Genomic DNA, 18,049 nt, shown 5'->3' with positions numbered 1-18,049 from the left:
ATAAAAACCCACATTTTTCAGACAACTCACCTTAAGCACAGAAAAAAACATCCATAGTTCAAAACAGTCCTGCTGATTCAGGAAGCTACTAACATATTTAAAAGAAGTGTTTTTACATTCCAATCACTCATATACCACCTCTATATCAGTTACTTAAGAATTCTTTAAATCTTCTTTTACTTAAAAGTATGTAAGAAGAAAACTTTTGTATCTTTACTGAAAATGAAACACCAGAGTCACTTGTCCTAATTATAAGATCACAGGAAAAAAACTTTAATACAATTCTCGACTTATCAGGGTCTCTATTGCCCAACCGAACGGAGTGATTCTAAAGCTGCTTTTCAATTCAGTAAGACTTCAGCTGCCGGTGGAGTTCACAATGCCACTCCCCACCTAGCGCTGAACTTCCACTCCTGGGAATGCCCCAGTTTCCATTCCCTGAACTCTGAGATGCAAGAATAATCAAACTTATCTAATATATTATTTTGGTGCTTAAACTAGCTTCAGTTAGTTCCTGGAACCAATTTTGGTTACTACAATCAAAATTCTTAACATTGGTATGTACAGATGCTTATATTGAAACATATTTGGTTATGCAAAGTCTGAAAAGATACCTACTACAGGAATGAAAAGGCTGCACTTTTTACTTTCAACCATTTGCAAAAGATACAACAATGGATGAAAGTGTGAGACTGTCTCACCCCTTTAGGTGAGCCCATACTGTTGGTAATGCTGTGCAAATTCCACCACCATCTCCCTTTAACTTTCTTAACAAAAAATGAGTTCCGCTCCTTTAGTAAACAACCTAAACAACCTCCAAAGAGAGGTAACTGACTCTGATTAAATCAACAGGCAGAACCTGTCACAAGGAAAAAAATGCAACCTCAGTATACCAAAGTCGTCTAAACTTCTAGGTGAAAATGAAACCCACACAATTAGGACTTAGGTGTCATTTAGGAATGAAAGTCAAGTTGGACTCAAAAATCCTACCCCCTAAGAGATGCTCTTACTGTGTGGCTCAATAGTTGACATAGCTTCCTTTTCAGAAATCACCATTTGACAGAAGTGGTCTCCAATGTTGGCCAGGATATACTTTGCTGTGTCCAAATCAGTCCCCACAACATTTCTGGTTAAAGGCAACCACAAGCCAATTGCTTCACTGTCATACTTGTTTGGTGTTAAGAAGCCTTCTACCCGCAGTACACCATGTTTGTTGAACTGTAACCTAGAAGAAGTGAAAGGAAGAAAGGAAAAAAAAAAGCACGTTACATATATAAAATATTGATTTACACCTTGTTGTTACTATTTAAATATTTAAATCAACCCCATTTCCTTCCCAGCTTTCTATAATCTCCATGGCTAGTTACAGCCAATTTGCTATGTGGCAGCATCAGTATAAAGATTAAAACATCCAGGTCTTCCCCCAAAAGACATGAAGGACTGGAGGGGAGAGGAGGTGTGCTTTACACTCCAACCAGGTATCTAATCCTGTCACCTCCAGGGACAGCTATTGAACCTGCCTGATGTGGAAGTTAATAGCAAGAACAATCACAAGACATCACAGAAGTAAACTGACAACAAACAGAAGGTGATAAATAACCTGATCAGATCTGAATATAACTACTGCTAAAAGATTAATGCTCAGCAGAGGAAGGCTAACCCTAGATATCACTGAAGCCATACCCACATGAATTCATGAGGTACTCAGAATCCTTAGGAATTCTAGCTATAAATTCCAAGTTTCTGGAATAAGAGGCAGTGTTAAGATGGGCCTTGGTACCTAGGAAGGTGGAGCCGAAAGCTGAGTATTTTCTCAACATTCTCTTTCTAATTCATCTTTGACATCTATCTGGTTTTTTCTAGGTTGTGTAGTAGTCTGGAATTTATTTAAACACAACAATATATGTCAATCTAGCTGGAGACATACAAACAGGATATAACAGGTAAGCAATCATGGAGTCTTACAGGAGTCAGAGGAAGAAGTGCTGACTGTTAAGCTCTGTGGGGCTAATATTAAGAAGCCTTCATGTTAAGAGACAGTAATTAAGCTTGGCCTTGCAAGAAAAGGTAGATATTATGTAACAGACGGCATGTCAAGGAAACACTATTTCATATAAAAGCAAGAAAAATGCAGGGACCGCAATTTCTTTGCTAGTCATTGGGCAGTTGCCAAAATTTTTTGAGCCCATGAGATGCATGAAGTTGTGCCTTAGGAAAATCATTTGTCCCAAACTGGAAGCACATGGGGAGTTGAATTAACAGATGCAAACGTATTTCTAGGAGCCCATAGTTTTTAACTGACAGTCCAAATGAGAGCTGGTCGTAATTCTAAAAAATAAATTTGGAAGACATTTCAAATGGGGAGGAGACGGTAAACAGGATATGGCAACTGAACTTCACCGAGACCCTGCCCTCTCCTATTTCATCTGCAGAACATAATGGGAAACAAACCTGATGGTACTTATGACAGTATCGATCATCACTGCAAACGTCAGGGGGAACAAGGCTCTATTTTTAAAATAATAACATTCTGTTTACCAAAGAAGTGAGTTTGTTCCACACTGGCTTCTGTTAACACTTATCACGGTCCTAATGCTACACACACTTACTGTGATGCTTTTGCAATTTACTTAGGAATGAACAGGACAAACTACCTACCATCTAAAAACACTCGTTCATTAAATAACCTTGAATCTGAAAGTTACCAGCACAGATAAAACGATCTAAAATGCTTGTGCATTTAATTCAGTTCATCAGCAATCTTGAATCTTGATACAACTAAATGGGAAGAGACAAGAAGAAATTAAACGCAACACTTCTGCTTATGATTAGAGCTAGCTGACCCTGAAATTCTACGTCGATTTCTGAGAAAATGTACCATTATCTAAAAGCTCATCTATACCCAGAACAACACTGCTCATTTATATATCAAAAAGACCAGAAGGCTACCTTTCTCTTCACTCAGGATGTAAGAATTTGAAGAAAATTAAATTTGACTTTAAAATAAAAAAAGCAATGCAAAAATGAAAGCTTTTGCCTATAAAAGCAGAAAGAATTTTTTTAAAAGACACATCTCCTTCCTGCTGGCATAGAGACGGAATGCTCAAAAGCTGCCAGGGGGCATGGATACAGGCACAATATTCCTCCAGGGCAATTTGGCAGAATTCAAGTATCAAAGCCTTAAAACACACACCTTCTGACCCAGTAGGGACACTTCTAGTGTCTCATTCAAAGTAAATAATCAGAGATATGGACAACAGATGATCATCTCTGTATTTAATGGCAAAAAATACACAATAATCTGAATACCAACGAGGGAATAGGTTAAGTCAATTTTCAAACATCATTATTATGGTATGGGTTCTTTCATAGTTATTCACAAGTATTTGCTGAAAAAAGTTAGTATGATCGGACTTCCCTGGTGGCACAGTGGATAAGAACCTGCCTGCCAATGCAAGGGACGCAGGTGTGATCTCTGATCTGGGAAGATTCTGGGTGCCTCAGAACAACTAAAGTCCATGAGTCAGAACTGCTGAGCCCACATGCTGCAACTACTGAGTCTCATGCGTTAGAGCCTGTGCTCTGCAACAAGAGAGGCCACCGCAATGAGAAGCCCGTGCACCACAACAAAGAGTAGCTCCCACTCGCTGTGACTCGAGAAAGCACGCATGCAGCAATGAAGACCCAGTAGAATCAAAAATAAAAATAAATAATTTTTTAAAGAAGACGACATCATCAAGTGGTTCCTATTACGTACTGGGAAAGTACGTATTGGGGAAAGTAAGATTCAAAACAGTATTTACACAATACAACAAATAGGTATGCTTGAATATATTCTATGACCACAAAAACACTAAGATGCACTGAAAAGTTAACAGCAGTCATTTGTGTGGTGGTTTTTAGAACCTTCAGAATTTTTCTTTATTTGTTATTTCTAAAATCAGAAGTTTGTATTTTTAAGCTTCTTGCTTTTAAAAAAAACAAACTAACTGAAAAGGAGTATGAGTAGGAAATACCATGTAGTAAGATCTAGAATCCACAGATTAGAAGTATCATCTGTAACTTTCCCCAGTTTTAGACTTACTGTTGATAGAAGAGGAGGGAGAAAAGTACATTGAAGGGCTCAGATTACCTCAGTCTCCCCCACAGGCCTCACCTCCTGAAGTGAAAGAAGCGGCAGAACACAGGCGAGTCCTTCTGCTGCTCCTTGTCCTTGCGCAGGCTGTCCAGCCGGCACTCACGGCACTTGGGCAGCTGTGCCACGATGTTCACGCAAGAGTCGTCCTGGACAAAGGCCTCACCACTCTGCTGCAGCTTCTTGAGTTTGGCTGGGTCTGTCAAGACTGACTTCCGAGATGGGGCTAGAAAAAAAAAATGAAGGAAATGGCATTTCAGATTTTTTTAAAAATCACACCAATCTTTGACTGACTTCTACTCAGAAGGTTAGATTTCCCAAAGGGAGAATTCCTCTTCTCGGTTACTGGCTCAACTGTAATTTCTGAAAATGGCTGAAGACAACTATCAGAACAATTGGAAGTTTTACTCTCTTTAAAATGCTTCTCATTTGGTGAATCCATTTGGCAATGTAAAATCCCAGACTCACAATTCCAAGGTAATGCATACTTGTATTCACAACCCTAGATAAGACAAACATTTTGGGGATTTCTCTGGTAGTTCAGTGATTAGAAATCCACCTTCCAATGCAAGGGATGCAGGTTCGACCCCTGGTTGGGGAACTAAAATCCCACATGCCCCAGGGCAACTATGCCAGTGCGCTGCACACTACAGAGCCCACACGCTCTGGAGCCCATGTGTGACAATTAAGACCCGAGGTAGCCAAAAATAAATAAAAATATGTAAATATATTGTTTTAAACCCCAATAAACAGATAAACATTGCAGGCAGACTTTTCCAAAGCAGATAGTTAACTCAAACTCACTGCAAACTTAACAATACACAGGGATACGTTTATCTCAATAGAGGACCACGTGGAAATCAATTCTGTCAGTTTTTACACTCAAAAAAGACTGGTTTAAGATGTGTTTTCTAAAGCATTATGCAAAGCTAACCATTCCAAATATAAAAAAACCCAAATAACACAGGCCCCTCAGTCTGTAAGTTATTTGCTAAGTGCTTCCAAGAGCACTGACCCTTGGCCCTCGAATAATCTTAAATTTCCTTCACACATACTTTCCATTCAAGATTAAGAGCCTTCGCTAAAGACAGAATTTGGATTCTAAGTAAATGCATGTTTAACTTTTAACTTAGGAGCAGGAGAACTTGAATGGAAATGGTAACATAGTTTCTAAAGGGAGAAAAAAAGTAGAGACCTAATTTTAAAGAGCAACCACTCTGTTAGCAGAAATAACACAGAAGAGAATCTAAGTCAAGAGCCCTTGGGCACGCAGTGAACCCTCTGCATCTGTGGGTTCAACCAACCAGTATTGAAAATACTACACAGGGACTTCCCTGGTGGTCCAGTGGTTAAAACTCCGCATTTTCAATGCAGGGAGTATGGGCCCAAACAACAACCAAAAATTTTTTAAAAAATGAAAGAAAACACTACACAGTCTGTGGCTGGTTGCATCTGCAAATGCAGAACCCCAGTGTCAGATGGGGAAGGCTGACCGTAGGGGACTTGTGTATTTGCAGATTTTTGGTATCTGCAGGAGTCCTGGAACCGATCCCTCTTGGATACTGAAGGACAACTGTATTTCATATAAAACCGACAGAAAAGACCTTACTTTGGGGTCCAAGGGAGCTGAGAAGAGGAAAGTAGATTCTTAAGCAAACAAAAAACAAAAACACAACTTTGGGGGAACCAGTCGAGAGATGGGTGAGAGACGCTGGTAAACAGTCTTGAAGGAAATTAGAAGAAAGACCTCAAACCAAAGAAGGCTTTAAATAAAATAAGCATCTTTAATAAATCACCTTTGATGTGTCCTGATGTTATCTCTCTTTTAAAGCAGGACTAGAGCACACCTTAAAATGCTAAATGGATGCCGTCAGGCCTCAACTCCTTAAACATTCTTATTCAGTGAAAGAGAAGGTAAAGAAGAAAGGAGAGAAAATAAAGTAATCAGTAGTTCAGGATGGAACTTTATAATTCCATCCTGATACTGAAAACACATCACCCTTTGAATGGGACCAGGTTTTCCCAAGCTGAGCCCAGAGATTATCTTACAACTGTTTTGCCTGGGCTTAAAAGAGGAAATATCTACAAATAAGCAAGTTGAATTATCTAAAGCTAGCTCTGTATTGAGGAGAGCAGCAGTTGATCCCTCATCAATGATTCTCTTAACTCAGAATCGAACCAAGAGAAAAAAAGCAATACTGACTTCTGAGAAGCCATGCATCTACCAAATAGAAAAAAGTGTGGCTGTTCAACTCCAGCTTGTTTTTGTTTCCTAACCCCTAAGTAAGGTCACACAGTGAAGAAGCAGTGTCCAGTAGAGTCTTTCCATATCCACAAGCAATACTGGTGGAAACAGTACAGAGATCTCAGTAGGATTCTAATCATACTGCCTTACTCCTCAGCCAGAAGTCCCAGTAGCCAGCACACACCAGGATGTGACAAGGCCTCTCATTTCCCTCAAAATCATTTTAGTTGGAACAGAGTTGCTCTATTAAGCAAGACAAAGTTGGACTCTGAAACTCACTTCTGTATCTATAATGTGCTTACTGGTCTAGAACTTTTACTGCTTCTTCACATAATATTAAAATAATTTGCCTTAAAAACTAGCTGAATGTGAAGGTTGGTGACTCAAAAAGAATAAAGAAATAGAACAGGGACATGGTCATGAATATTCACTTTCTTGGGGAGTTACATAACTCCTGAGGAACAGTATCATCTTATGCAATTAATTTTATGCAAATTACCAGCTATATCAACTTAAACCTCAAGAATGAAGCTGGGTTAGAAGAATTATTCAGCAAAGAAAGTTCTTTTCCAATTCCTCCAACTCTACTTCAGGAAGACCCCCAGTCAAATCCACCCATCCCACCCTCTAGTTTCAGAGCCCTGCAGGAAGAACTAGAGTGTGGATTATCCATTTGTTACTTATCCAAATGAACAGTGTTTTTATTAAGTGTTTTTCAAGTTTTTTTATACCCAGTTGACATCTATCAAATCTATTTTTAAACTGAACCTTTTGACATTTAGCTCTGTTAATTCTAGTAAGAGAGTTTCTAATAACGCCCATCACTGAAATGTACCCTCAAATTTGTAAGTATTTTGAAATACAATGTACCATTTTCTCTATAAGAAGGGCACTGAGTTCTAAATTGTGCGTGCAAAGGGACTTCCCTGGCAGTCCAGTGGTTGGGACTCTGCTTCCACTGCAAGGGGCACAGGTTCAATCCCTCGTTGGGGAACTAAGATCCCACATGCTGTGTGGTGTGGCCAAAAAATTTAAAAACAAACAAAAATCACGGGTGCAGCAGGACCTTCCCTTAAGCAAAGAGGGGAGTCCTAAGTTAGCACTGTACCCTAAATTCTTTAACTAAAAATCTCTTTGCTAGAGGCGGTGATGCAATTTCCTTTTTTAAAAAACTTCAAATCCGAACTGTACCTGTGTGAGCATAAAACTTTAATCACTTTGTTCTCTCCAACATAGATGTTACAGAAAGATCAGTTACAGGATGACGATAAAGCAATCAGATCACTTTAGATTTTATTTCAAAATTTTCTTATAACCAAAAACTGGGACCCACCTAAGTCATATGGTAAATGCATATAAGGGTATCCTTGCAGCCTTTAAAATGCTGACAGACATCTACAACTAATGCACTGGGTAAAACTGTTGGTATGAACCCATGTGTTTCACAGCCATCTGTGTTTCCCTATACATAGAACCAATTCCACCAAAATATGAACTAATCATTTCTCAGAAGATTTAGGGGTTTTACTTCTTTGAACTTTTTCTACGGTCATTTTCCTATTATTTGCTCATAAGGTAAGAAGATAATGTATATACTGACAACCATCTCTTACCTTCTACCAATAAACATATGCAGAAACACTCACCATTCTGGAATTTATTGTTGCTTCTTGTACAGCAGCTTTCAGGATCTCCTTTTGCTGAAGACGCCTTTATATTCTGTGACTGGCAGCCTAAAGTTGAAGGTTCTCCCCTTTTTTCTACGCAACTATTAGGACTGTTACTACTGACAGCTGCTTTCTCTTCTGGCTTCTTTGAAAGGCCATCAGATGTGGAAGGTGCATGTTCGAAATGTTTCTGCAGTTCAGGAGTGTTGGTGATTTCCAATTCTGCCATAGAAGACACCTTTGTTGGCATGCACTCCTTAGGAGGGTCAGTCGATGATGGAGGAAGAGATTCCACACTGCTTTCCTCATCAGTGCTGGTCTTCAGCTGGGAACAGCTTCCCTTTGGTTCACTCAGGGTTTTTAAGTCTCCAGTTCCAATCTGAGAGGACTTTGAAGAGAGCAACTCTACTTTGCAGGCAACATCTGGTTTTGTTCTCAGTATTTCAGGCTTTGTATTTAGACAGGAAGAAAGTTCTGGTAAAATCTGTTTATGACATCTGAAAAAGATTAATATGGAAAACTAGCATCTAGGCCTCTTTCATCTCTTCCTTACCTTCCAAAAATAATTGCTTGCTTCCCTAAAGTAACCAGTATGAAAGAGAAAAGAAAACTGCTTATATCAGAGAATTCAGGATAGGTTTCTGTGGGCTGGAGTTAAAAGTAATCAGTCAATGGCTATGCAAAAATATCTTAAGACACTAAGAAAAACACAACCCTAAATTCTATCTGCGTGTTCTCATAGTTAACTACTTCATGTTGGTTCTATTTCTTACAGCAAAATGAACCTTAGCTTTCCCTCAAAACAGAATATCACATGAAACCAAAATCACCAGCAGCATCAAACTCCGTCTACGAACATGTTACCAGCCTAGGCACTGGACAATCTCATGCTTGTTTGGTCAGTGATCAAGACCCAAAGCAAAGATAAGAGCCAGCTGATGATGTGCTTGTTCACAGAACAATCTGGTACCCTCTCCACTCCTAATAGGGGTTTATTCTTAAACAATTTTTGTTTCTCTGAAATTTGTCCTAAAGTTCTTTCCTCAGGAGAATGCAAAGTCCTTTTTCCCCTCTTACACTAGTTTTCCTCCCTCTACCAAAGGATCTCATCCTGGAGAAGTTCTCACTGACACACTCATGTTGTTGTTGAGTTGCTCAGTCACGTCTGATTCTTTGTGACCCCATGGACTGTAGCCCACCAGGCTCCTCTGTCGACGGGATTCTCCAGGCAGGAATACTGGAGTGGGTTGCCATTCCCTTCTCCAGGGATTCTTCCCAACCCAGAGATTGAACCCAAGTCTCCTGTATTGGCAGGCAGATTCTTTACCAATGAGCCACCTGGGAAGCAGTCACAGTAGACATCTTGGCTTGGGTACCACCAACCTTCTTACTGTTTCCTCTTTCTACTCTGAATAAACAACCTCCCCCCACCCTGCCCTCTCTCTGACTGTTCTGTGGTCATCCTCTAAGCTCCCTCCCCAGCAGCCTGCTGTCCTCCCCGTGAACTGGTGTGCTCATGCACTCTCCCATTTACTACAGTGGTCTTCCAAACCCACCTTCCTACACCAGTTTCTGAGCCCTATCTTAGGTCTTTACAACTGCTTACACAGGCCACCACCCCTCCTAAAAAAGATCCTTCCCTTAAAACTCATTTCTCCATTAATCTTGTGGCCACTTTAAATTTCTGATTAGATTTTACATTTCTTACTCCACTAACTTCTGTAAATAAGTAACTATAAGTCATAACTACTGCTTCCTTGATTTTATGTCTTACTGTTTTCTCTATTGCTGCATCTTTCAGCTATAGTTGAGGTCCAGGCTGATGAAGCTCATTCACTGGAACCCTGTTTCCCACTACCCCACACTCCCATGGATCTCAGTCTTCCACACAAAACCAATTGGCTCCCCTTTCCTTGTAAGTGGACATCTGTTCTCCAGCTGTTTGTAGTATTTCAGTGGACCATTCTCTCTATACATAGTCAAGAAAGCTCCTCTTTCCTCACACCCTTTTCTTTTCTGTGACCTGTTGTATATAGGTCTGTATGCCAACTACACGTTATCACCTCTGAAGGCATATGACCAACTGGCAACTCTGGCCTCCCCTGACAACCTGAGATACACTGAATGGCATCAGTGTATCTTTTTACATCAAAGTTTCACTGCACTAACACCCTCTCTATAAACACTGAATGTAGGGTCAATCTTGCCACCCGAGCAATGTCAGCTCAGACAGAAAGAACCAAGGCTAAAATAACACTTCTGTATTAAGATTAAACATCAATATGGGCTTCCCTGGTGGTACTAGTGGTAAAAGAATCCACCCACCAATGCAGGAAATGTAAGAGATGCAGGTTCGATCCCTGGGTTGAGAAGATTCCCTGGAGGAGGAAATGGCAACCCATTCCAGTGGGTTGCAAGATTAAACATCTTTAACTTCTGACTCACCCCTGAGGGATTTTTGCTCCGAGGTTCGGTGGAGAGTTGGCGGCTTGGGGAGTGCTCTGCTGTCTTGGGTCCTTACTTGGCGGAGTAGCTGCAGTACAGCCAAGCAGTATCTCCTTAAAAACTGTTGTGGGAACAGACTGTACAGGACACACACTGGGAGAGGCCTAAAAGATACCAAATCAAGCATATGTTAACAGGGAAGCCCCTAGTGGCAGAATTACAAAATGCTTGCAAGATTCAAGTTTATTTGCTTGGTTTAGTAGTCAACAAGCACAATACCACTACCAAATAATAAGAAAAGAATAGGAGAACAATGAACAAATCACAAATTAAGGACTTATACCTGAGGGCTATCAAATAAGTCACTCCAGCTTTTCACAAAACTTGAGTCTTCCTAGAAAAGACCACAAGTTGATCTTTTACAGACCTTTGAATGCCAGGAAAACGCAGCCATGTGGCATATTACTTGACTAGTGCAATGCACAGAAGTGAGCTTTTTATCGACTGTCTTCAAATGGTGGCAGCTTCACACGCATTCAGTTCAGCGTTACTGAGTGCCCACCACGCACTTACTGTGAGGACTGGCAGGAGACCAGACCACATAGGGCTCTTGCAGGCAGTGGAGCCTACTGGGTACCAACATAAGCCTTTACAATGCAATAAAGGTTGGTTCTTGCTTGTAAGTGGCTCATCAAGTCACAAAGGTCATCCCAAGCTGCAAAAAATATCAAGTCACGACAGGCTTGTGGGACAAAGTTAAGACACTTGTCCCCTTCCCTTTTTGTGTATTTTTACCTTTACAAAAATATGAGTAACAGACCAACTTCTTCCCAGTTTATACTATCCAAAAAAATAAAACTTCCCACCATGGAAAGAGAAGGAAGAGATTAAACTCAACTCCAGACAACTGAACATTCTATGGCTATACCAGGTGAAATCCACATATCATTTTCACCAGCCTCTTCGCATGTGTGTAAATTTAAAGTCACTTGTCCTTTTCAATCATTATCTCTTTCAATGACCTTTATTTTCACTTTACCACCAGATCTAAACTTGTAGAATCTTTCAAGTGTCTTCATCTTCTAGTTACTAACTCCTAAAATATGATGTAGAACTTCTCTTAGTAAGAGTTTTTAAAACCTCACAATTCTGAATGTAAACTATGTAGCCTACATGTGAATCTTCTTTGCAGACATTTACTTTGATGGCCTTGGAAATACTGTCTAGTATATGCTAAATAAAAACATCTGAAAAATAAGAATTTACTTAATCAATATTAAAAGTTCTGGCACAGCTTTCCGCTATTTCAAGGTGCTAAGTTATCTGATCATGTATTACACTATGTGAGCTCAGTTTTGGTTAAATATTAGCTTAGTGTTTCCCAGAAGGATCTTTGGGGGGAGGCTTTGGCTAGTCTAAGGACATCCCTGGGATAGCCAAACTTTACCTCTTTGGGCCTCAGTTTCCTCATTTTTAAAATGAATTAAGGAAATAAGATATTTTGTTACGATATCCACTGAACTGCTCGATCCATCTCATTTCCCATATCAATCAACCAGAAAATGCTGCCTCTATCTCCAAAATGTTTATGGAATCTATCAACTTCTTTCCAGGCCACCCCTACCACCATCTTTCCCCTAGACTATCACGTGTATACCAACTGGCCTGACCTCCTTCCATTTCTGCCTGAACCTTTTGCCTCTTCTCTGAAGTTAAAATTCTACCACAGAGCAATCTTTATAAAACACAAATCAGTCACTCCATGCTGACTAGAATTCTACACAGTCTGGTCTCCGCCAACCCCCTTGCCTCCTATCATTCCATTTGTTAAAGGTGCTTCAACTAAACTGGCTTCCTTTCTGGTTTCCAAATGTTCTAAGCTCTTTCTTGCCTGCACCTTTGTACTTGCTATTCCCCTCTGGGTCTGGACATTTTCATGTGGCTGGTCCCATCCTTCAGCCTCATATCTGCTCAACTGTCACCTCAGAATCTCTGATCACTCTTTCCAAAGCAGTGTCCCAAAGCGTAACTGCCTTACACTTTATATTACCATGTTTCTATCTTGCATTGTACTAACACACTGTGCAAATACCTTAAGTTACTTTTTTTTTTTTACTGTCAGTCTCCTCACAACGAAACATAAGCTTCTATGGACAGAGACCCTGCTCTTACATCATTGTTAAATCTTTTAAAGCCAGGCACAGAGCAGATGCTCAATAAATAAGACTGGTGGAGTGCATGAATGGATAAATGCTCTTAGCACTTCTTATTTGAAAATATTAATAGCTACAATTGTATTCTGAGTTAACTCAAGAGCCAAGCAGTAATGCTCACAAATGTCTAGCACATATTAAATGCTCAGTAAGTATTAACTGGAAATAGGGATGGAGAACCAGACGGAAGGAAGGAGGACTCTCTTGTTTTTACAATGGTGCCTCACCATATCAGGCAAAAGTTCTGGAGAGGAATGGCAACAGCACAGTGGCCAAGAGTGCTAGTTGTTGGTATTAGACCCTGGTTGGAATCCAGTCTCTGACACTTGCTAGCACGTTATTTAAGCTCTCTGAGCTTCGGTTTCCTCAGTTGTAATGAGGAGTAATAAAGGAGAGCAATGAGAAAAAAGACGAGCAGTGAAGCATACTGTAAACGGCAGTGCTTTACCACAGTGCCTGGCACATTGATTAGCTATCTCAAAGCAGAAACACATTATGCAAAATTCCTCGGTTGAAACTGAAGTAAGTAGATCACTCTATAACTTTCCTAAGGTTTAGCTTAACAGGCATGGGACTCTGATTCCAAACCCGTCTTCAAGTGCATACCGCTGCACTGGCCTCTGACTTGACAAGGGTCCAAGTTTCTTCTTACCTGAAGAGTTTTCCCTGAAGGTCTTCTATACCAGTCATGGCAATAGTTCCTCCCTGCCAGCAGATGGAGATAATATAATTGAGTGTATAATGATATTCCGAAAAGGATACTGCTGGCTCATACTATTCAGCAGACTGTCTCAATTAACCAGGCAACATCCTAACTCTGAGGAATAGTCTGCTAGGCAGAGAAGACCTTCAAGGAGCCAGATGCTACTGGCAAACAGGTTCACCTTATCCAGAAGTATTCATCAAGGCAATAAAGACTCTCGTCTACCTAATCCTAAACTCCTGTCACCCAAAGACTACCAACTGTGCACACGTCCAACATATGTGCAAAGTGGAAACACAGTGAGACATGCACCAAGTGTGTTACTGTACTCACCTTTCACTCACACATTTAAATGAACTCTTTCTCTCTCCATGTCTTTCTTTATCTCTCCATCTCTCCTGAAATCTAGGCTAGGCCAGTGTTTCCAAAAACTTGTCTGATTACAAGGATGACTCATGACAAAGAAGAATATTCACTGATATGGAAGAATATTCACTGATATGGAGAAACATTCACAATATACTGTGGAATCATGTAAGCTACACAAGAGTATGGCTTTTAGTTTTGTTTCTTTAAGTCTCTATGAATATACAGGGAAAAGAAAAACAAACAAAAACAGGAGGAGAATAGGTATTCCAAAATGTGAATAGTGAGTCTCTGAAAAGTATGATTATGAGTGATCTTTTCTTTACTATGCTTTTCCAGGTTACCTAAATATTTTTAAATGAGAGTAACTTTTTAAAAACATGTAAACAATCTTTATTTTGAAAATAAGTGAAATAGAAAGGAGAATAACTTTTTATAATTAAAAATATAGTAATAATTTCTAAAACATCAATACCCAGGAAAAATTTACCATCTCCAACTTCCTTTAGAATGAGAAGATAACTAGGATAGGTCTTTTTTTTGTTTGTTGAGGCAAGGAATATGGCTTTATTTGGAAAGCCAGCTAACTGAGAAGATGGCAGACTAATGTCTCAAAATAACCATCTTCTAGGATAGGTCTTACAAGCTGAAACAGACATGCTTTTATACATCAAATTTATTTTCACATTTTAGATGTAAAAGTTAAGGCTCAAATAGGTTGAGGGACTTATCTCCCAGCCAAAGTTCAGGCTTTTTTGAAAATAGATTCTACTGTTCCCAGTAATCAGTTCACACAAACCTACTGAGCTGGATAGGATGCTGACAGACAGCGGAGAGACATGCTCCCTGCCCTTCAATAGTAGGAGTCAGTAAAGATTGTCATACTGAGTGAAGTAAGTCAGAGAAAGAAGGAAAAATACCGTATGACGCCCCTTATACATGGAATCTAAAAAGAAATGATACCAATGAACTTACAAAACAGAGACTCACAAACTTAATGAATTTATGGTTGCCTGTAAACACTGCTGTATTTAAAATGGATAACCAACAAAGACCTACTCTCTAGCACATGGAACTCTGCTCAATGTAATGTGGCAGTCTGGATGGGAGAAGAGTTTAGAGGAGAATGGAGACATGTATATGTATGGCTGAGTCCCTCTGCTGTTCACCTAAAACTATTACAACATTGTTAACTGGGTATACCCCAATACAATTTTTTTTTTAAAGATGAATTTTTAATAAATAATATTAAAGCATAAAAGACTAATATTTTATTGATCCACAGATCAGCTTCTAACCTATGAATGATACATATTTTCATTAATTTGTGGCTTCGTTCAATAGTTTCATGATTGTCTCCATTAAAAAAAAGTGTTGAGTCAGGAAGAGAGGATCACTTACATAGATATGTTACTATATTTTACAGGCACTACCTTTGCCTTCAAGGTCATAAATTTACTTGCTTAGTTGCCTATCACTTCACTGATTAACTTGACACTTTGAAGAACTGGCACCTTTCCCAACAGGACGTCCCCAATGACCCCAGTCCTACTTGTACCCCAGGTTGATTCCTCCATGATCCATTAGGATGCCATTTCCTGAGTCATGGTCCCCACCTCAACAGAACATCATGTGGCTCTCCTTTTCATCTCACTGACTGTTTACACTGATGCCTTCTTTCTCAATGACAGACAACACTCAAATAACTTCTCCAAATCACCCTTTATTATCTCCATCCAAGACTGCTAACAATTAATCCAATGCCAAAACCTGACAGGTTACTATTCTACTGTTACTCTTTCAGCTTCTAATACTCTGGATCATTTGACAATATCCCGTGAGCTTACCTCTAAGAGGCAGTAATCACTTGCCTGATATCCTCAATTTACAATCCCTACTACACTACTTAAATCTGGTAAATGTTAAGGCAAAATGAAAAAGGAGTAATGTTAATTTCCGAAATGACCTCTCCATTCTTTCCTGAACCACCTGAGGTCAAGCCTTCACATATGGAAGGAAGACAGAGGTACTAGATACCTTGGTTTACAAAGTTTCTGCTCAAGTATCAAAGCTACTGTGGCCTGTACATAGGCTTAAGGTTCAGGAAAGTCAATCATCCTAGCCACCCGATTTCTTTAGTATTTGTGTGGTATGTCGATTTCTTTAGTATTTGTGTGGTATGTGCTTGCTTTGGTTCTAGTTGATGTTGTAGTCCAGTCTGCCCTGATTCAGAATCTTAGATTCATTCAATGACTCTGACCACTCTCATGCCATCTCTCCTTGCCCTCTTCCTCCAGATGCCTAAATTTCCCTCCAAAATGCTGCCAACAATCTCAACTTGGTCAGTTTTAAAATTCAAAACTCCAGCCTGGAGCAGAGCATCATAAAGGCATTTTTGATAATTATAACACAGTAACATATCTATGTAACTTAAGTACATTTGGATACCTAAGTTGTGAGAAAGTTATCTGTCCTGTAATAAGACCTAAGGATGCAACTCACTTAAAGAAAGAGCCTGAAGTTTTTTTACCCAGATTTCAAATTTTGACCTGGTATTTATACTCCCTTGAGAAGTTTATCCCAGTCCTTCATCCCCTTATTAGGCTAGTCTGTCTAGCCCAATCTTTTGGGAATTCTGACTAAAACTGTCCCCACTGTGTACACTGTGATGTTCTAAAGACATGCACTAGTAATTACAAAGCATAACAAAACAGAGAATTTGACTTAATCTGGAATATAGGTTAAAGCAATGGTAGAGATGTTAAGTAAGGCTTCCCCAAGGAAGCAATATCACAGTAGAACGATACATGGGAGTTATTAGAATGAAGACAGCATTAGAAGGGGAACAGCAAGTCCTGAGGTTGAAGAGAATATAAGGTATCTGAAGAGCTGAAGAAGACCAGCTTCTCCACAGCATGGAAGAGAGGGAAAAGCTGACAGCCTTAAGTTTGTTGATCCAAATCCTAACTACTTCAGGAGAATAGAAGTAAATCCAGTACTTGAACTCAACAGTGCCACTCATAGAAGCCTATATTTTTCTCGGCAGAAATTAGTAATGGCAAACCAACTGCTTCCTTCAAAAAGCGAGTATGTTGGTTCACTCAATCATGAATGACCAATCCAGACCTATTATCCAGGTGGGAGTCCTATTTCAACACCAATCTACTCAGAATTCTAAGGTTCCTCCCCTCTTCTCATGGATGGCATTCTTTTGATTTGATACACACAACTCAATTTATCTTTAAAAATACCTCCACGTGGTGGAATTGTCAAATCTACTGAGGATTTTCAGCAAACATCGAAAATAGTGAACCAGAAATTTATATTATCTCCATCTGCTTGAGCATAGAAATTATAGCCAAGATCTGGGACTAGCAGAGAGCAGACACAACAGCACGGAGGAGCAGAGAAGACAGCCTTATTACCACTAAACATACTGGCCATGCACTGCAAGAATTAAAGAGAGCTTCACACAAGTGACAGAAAAAAAGCAAGGCTACCTCGGAGCATGATTTTGCCTGTTTGGAAACCAAGTTTCCATTATTCTCCGAAGACTTGCGTTTCACAGCTCCCATTCTTGTAGAATTACCTAAAATAATTAAAAACAGGTAAGTCAGCCTCCCTGTTTCTCTTAAGGTGAGAAAGATGAAGGGGAAAGGAGAACAAAAGTTTTAATCAAACAGTATGTTACCACATGTCACGAAGTTATCATGTACAACTTCAACATGAATCAGTGATGGATCCACGATTTTCAGTGCTGGAATCTTAAGAACAAAACAAAGATACCAGGAAATTAAAAAAAATCCTCAGGAATATACCAGAAATTACCTCTATCACTCAGTCGTGTCCTGACTCTTTGCAACCCCATGGACCATAGCCCGCCAGGCTCCTCTGTCCATGGGATTCTCCAAGCAAGAATACTGGAGTGGGTTGCCAATCCCTTCTCCAGAGGATCTTCCTGACCCAGGGATCATCGAACTTGGGTCTCCTGCACTGCAGGCAGGTTCTTAACTGTCTGAGCCACTAGAGAAACTAGTTAACAATAGGAGTTTCTTACATATAATTTCCTTTTACAAAATTACTGATTTTTTTTCTACTCTGATATTTTAATATAAAATAACAGAAGTATTTAGCTCCTATGTGAAAGTAAAAGTGTTAGGCACTCAGTCATGTCTGACTCTTTGCAACCCCATGCACCGTAGCCTACCAGGCTCTTCTGTCCATGGAATTTCTCTAGGCAAGAATACTGGAGTGGGTTGCCAATCCCTTCTCCAG

The 18,049-nt window shown here is 39.7% G+C and overlaps 1 protein-coding gene across 28 annotated transcripts in view; it reads right to left on the bottom strand.

The window, feature by feature from the left end:
* The window catches only part of KDM3A (lysine demethylase 3A), a 55,455-nt gene that overhangs the window by 22,205 nt on the left and 15,201 nt on the right, over positions 1-18,049 (bottom strand). For 17 of the 28 annotated variants that reach the window (XM_081592886.1, XM_081592889.1, XM_081592900.1 and 14 more), the window contains 6 exons: positions 17,466-17,538; positions 17,275-17,363; positions 10,493-10,656; positions 8,027-8,544; positions 4,157-4,361; positions 1,011-1,225 (listed from right to left, as the gene is read on the bottom strand). In XM_081592886.1, the coding sequence (XP_081449012.1) occupies positions 1,011-1,225; positions 4,157-4,361; positions 8,027-8,544; positions 10,493-10,656; positions 17,275-17,363; positions 17,466-17,538 (1,264 nt within the window). Of the gene's footprint in view, positions 1-1,010; positions 1,226-4,156; positions 4,362-8,026; positions 8,545-10,492; positions 10,657-13,357; positions 13,411-17,274; positions 17,364-17,465; positions 17,539-18,049 lie in introns of all 28 variants that reach the window. The other 11 variants (XM_081592906.1, XM_081592910.1, XM_081592907.1 and 8 more) reach the window with 2 other exon arrangements.

Source organism: Giraffa tippelskirchi, chromosome 4, assembly GCF_054371585.1.
Source record: "Giraffa tippelskirchi isolate mGirTip1 chromosome 4, T2T-mGirTip1v1.2.pri, whole genome shotgun sequence".
Lineage (NCBI taxonomy): Eukaryota > Metazoa > Chordata > Mammalia > Artiodactyla > Giraffidae > Giraffa > Giraffa tippelskirchi.
The sequence above is the reverse complement of the archived record's forward strand: the minus strand, read 5'-3'. Positions and strand labels throughout refer to the sequence as shown.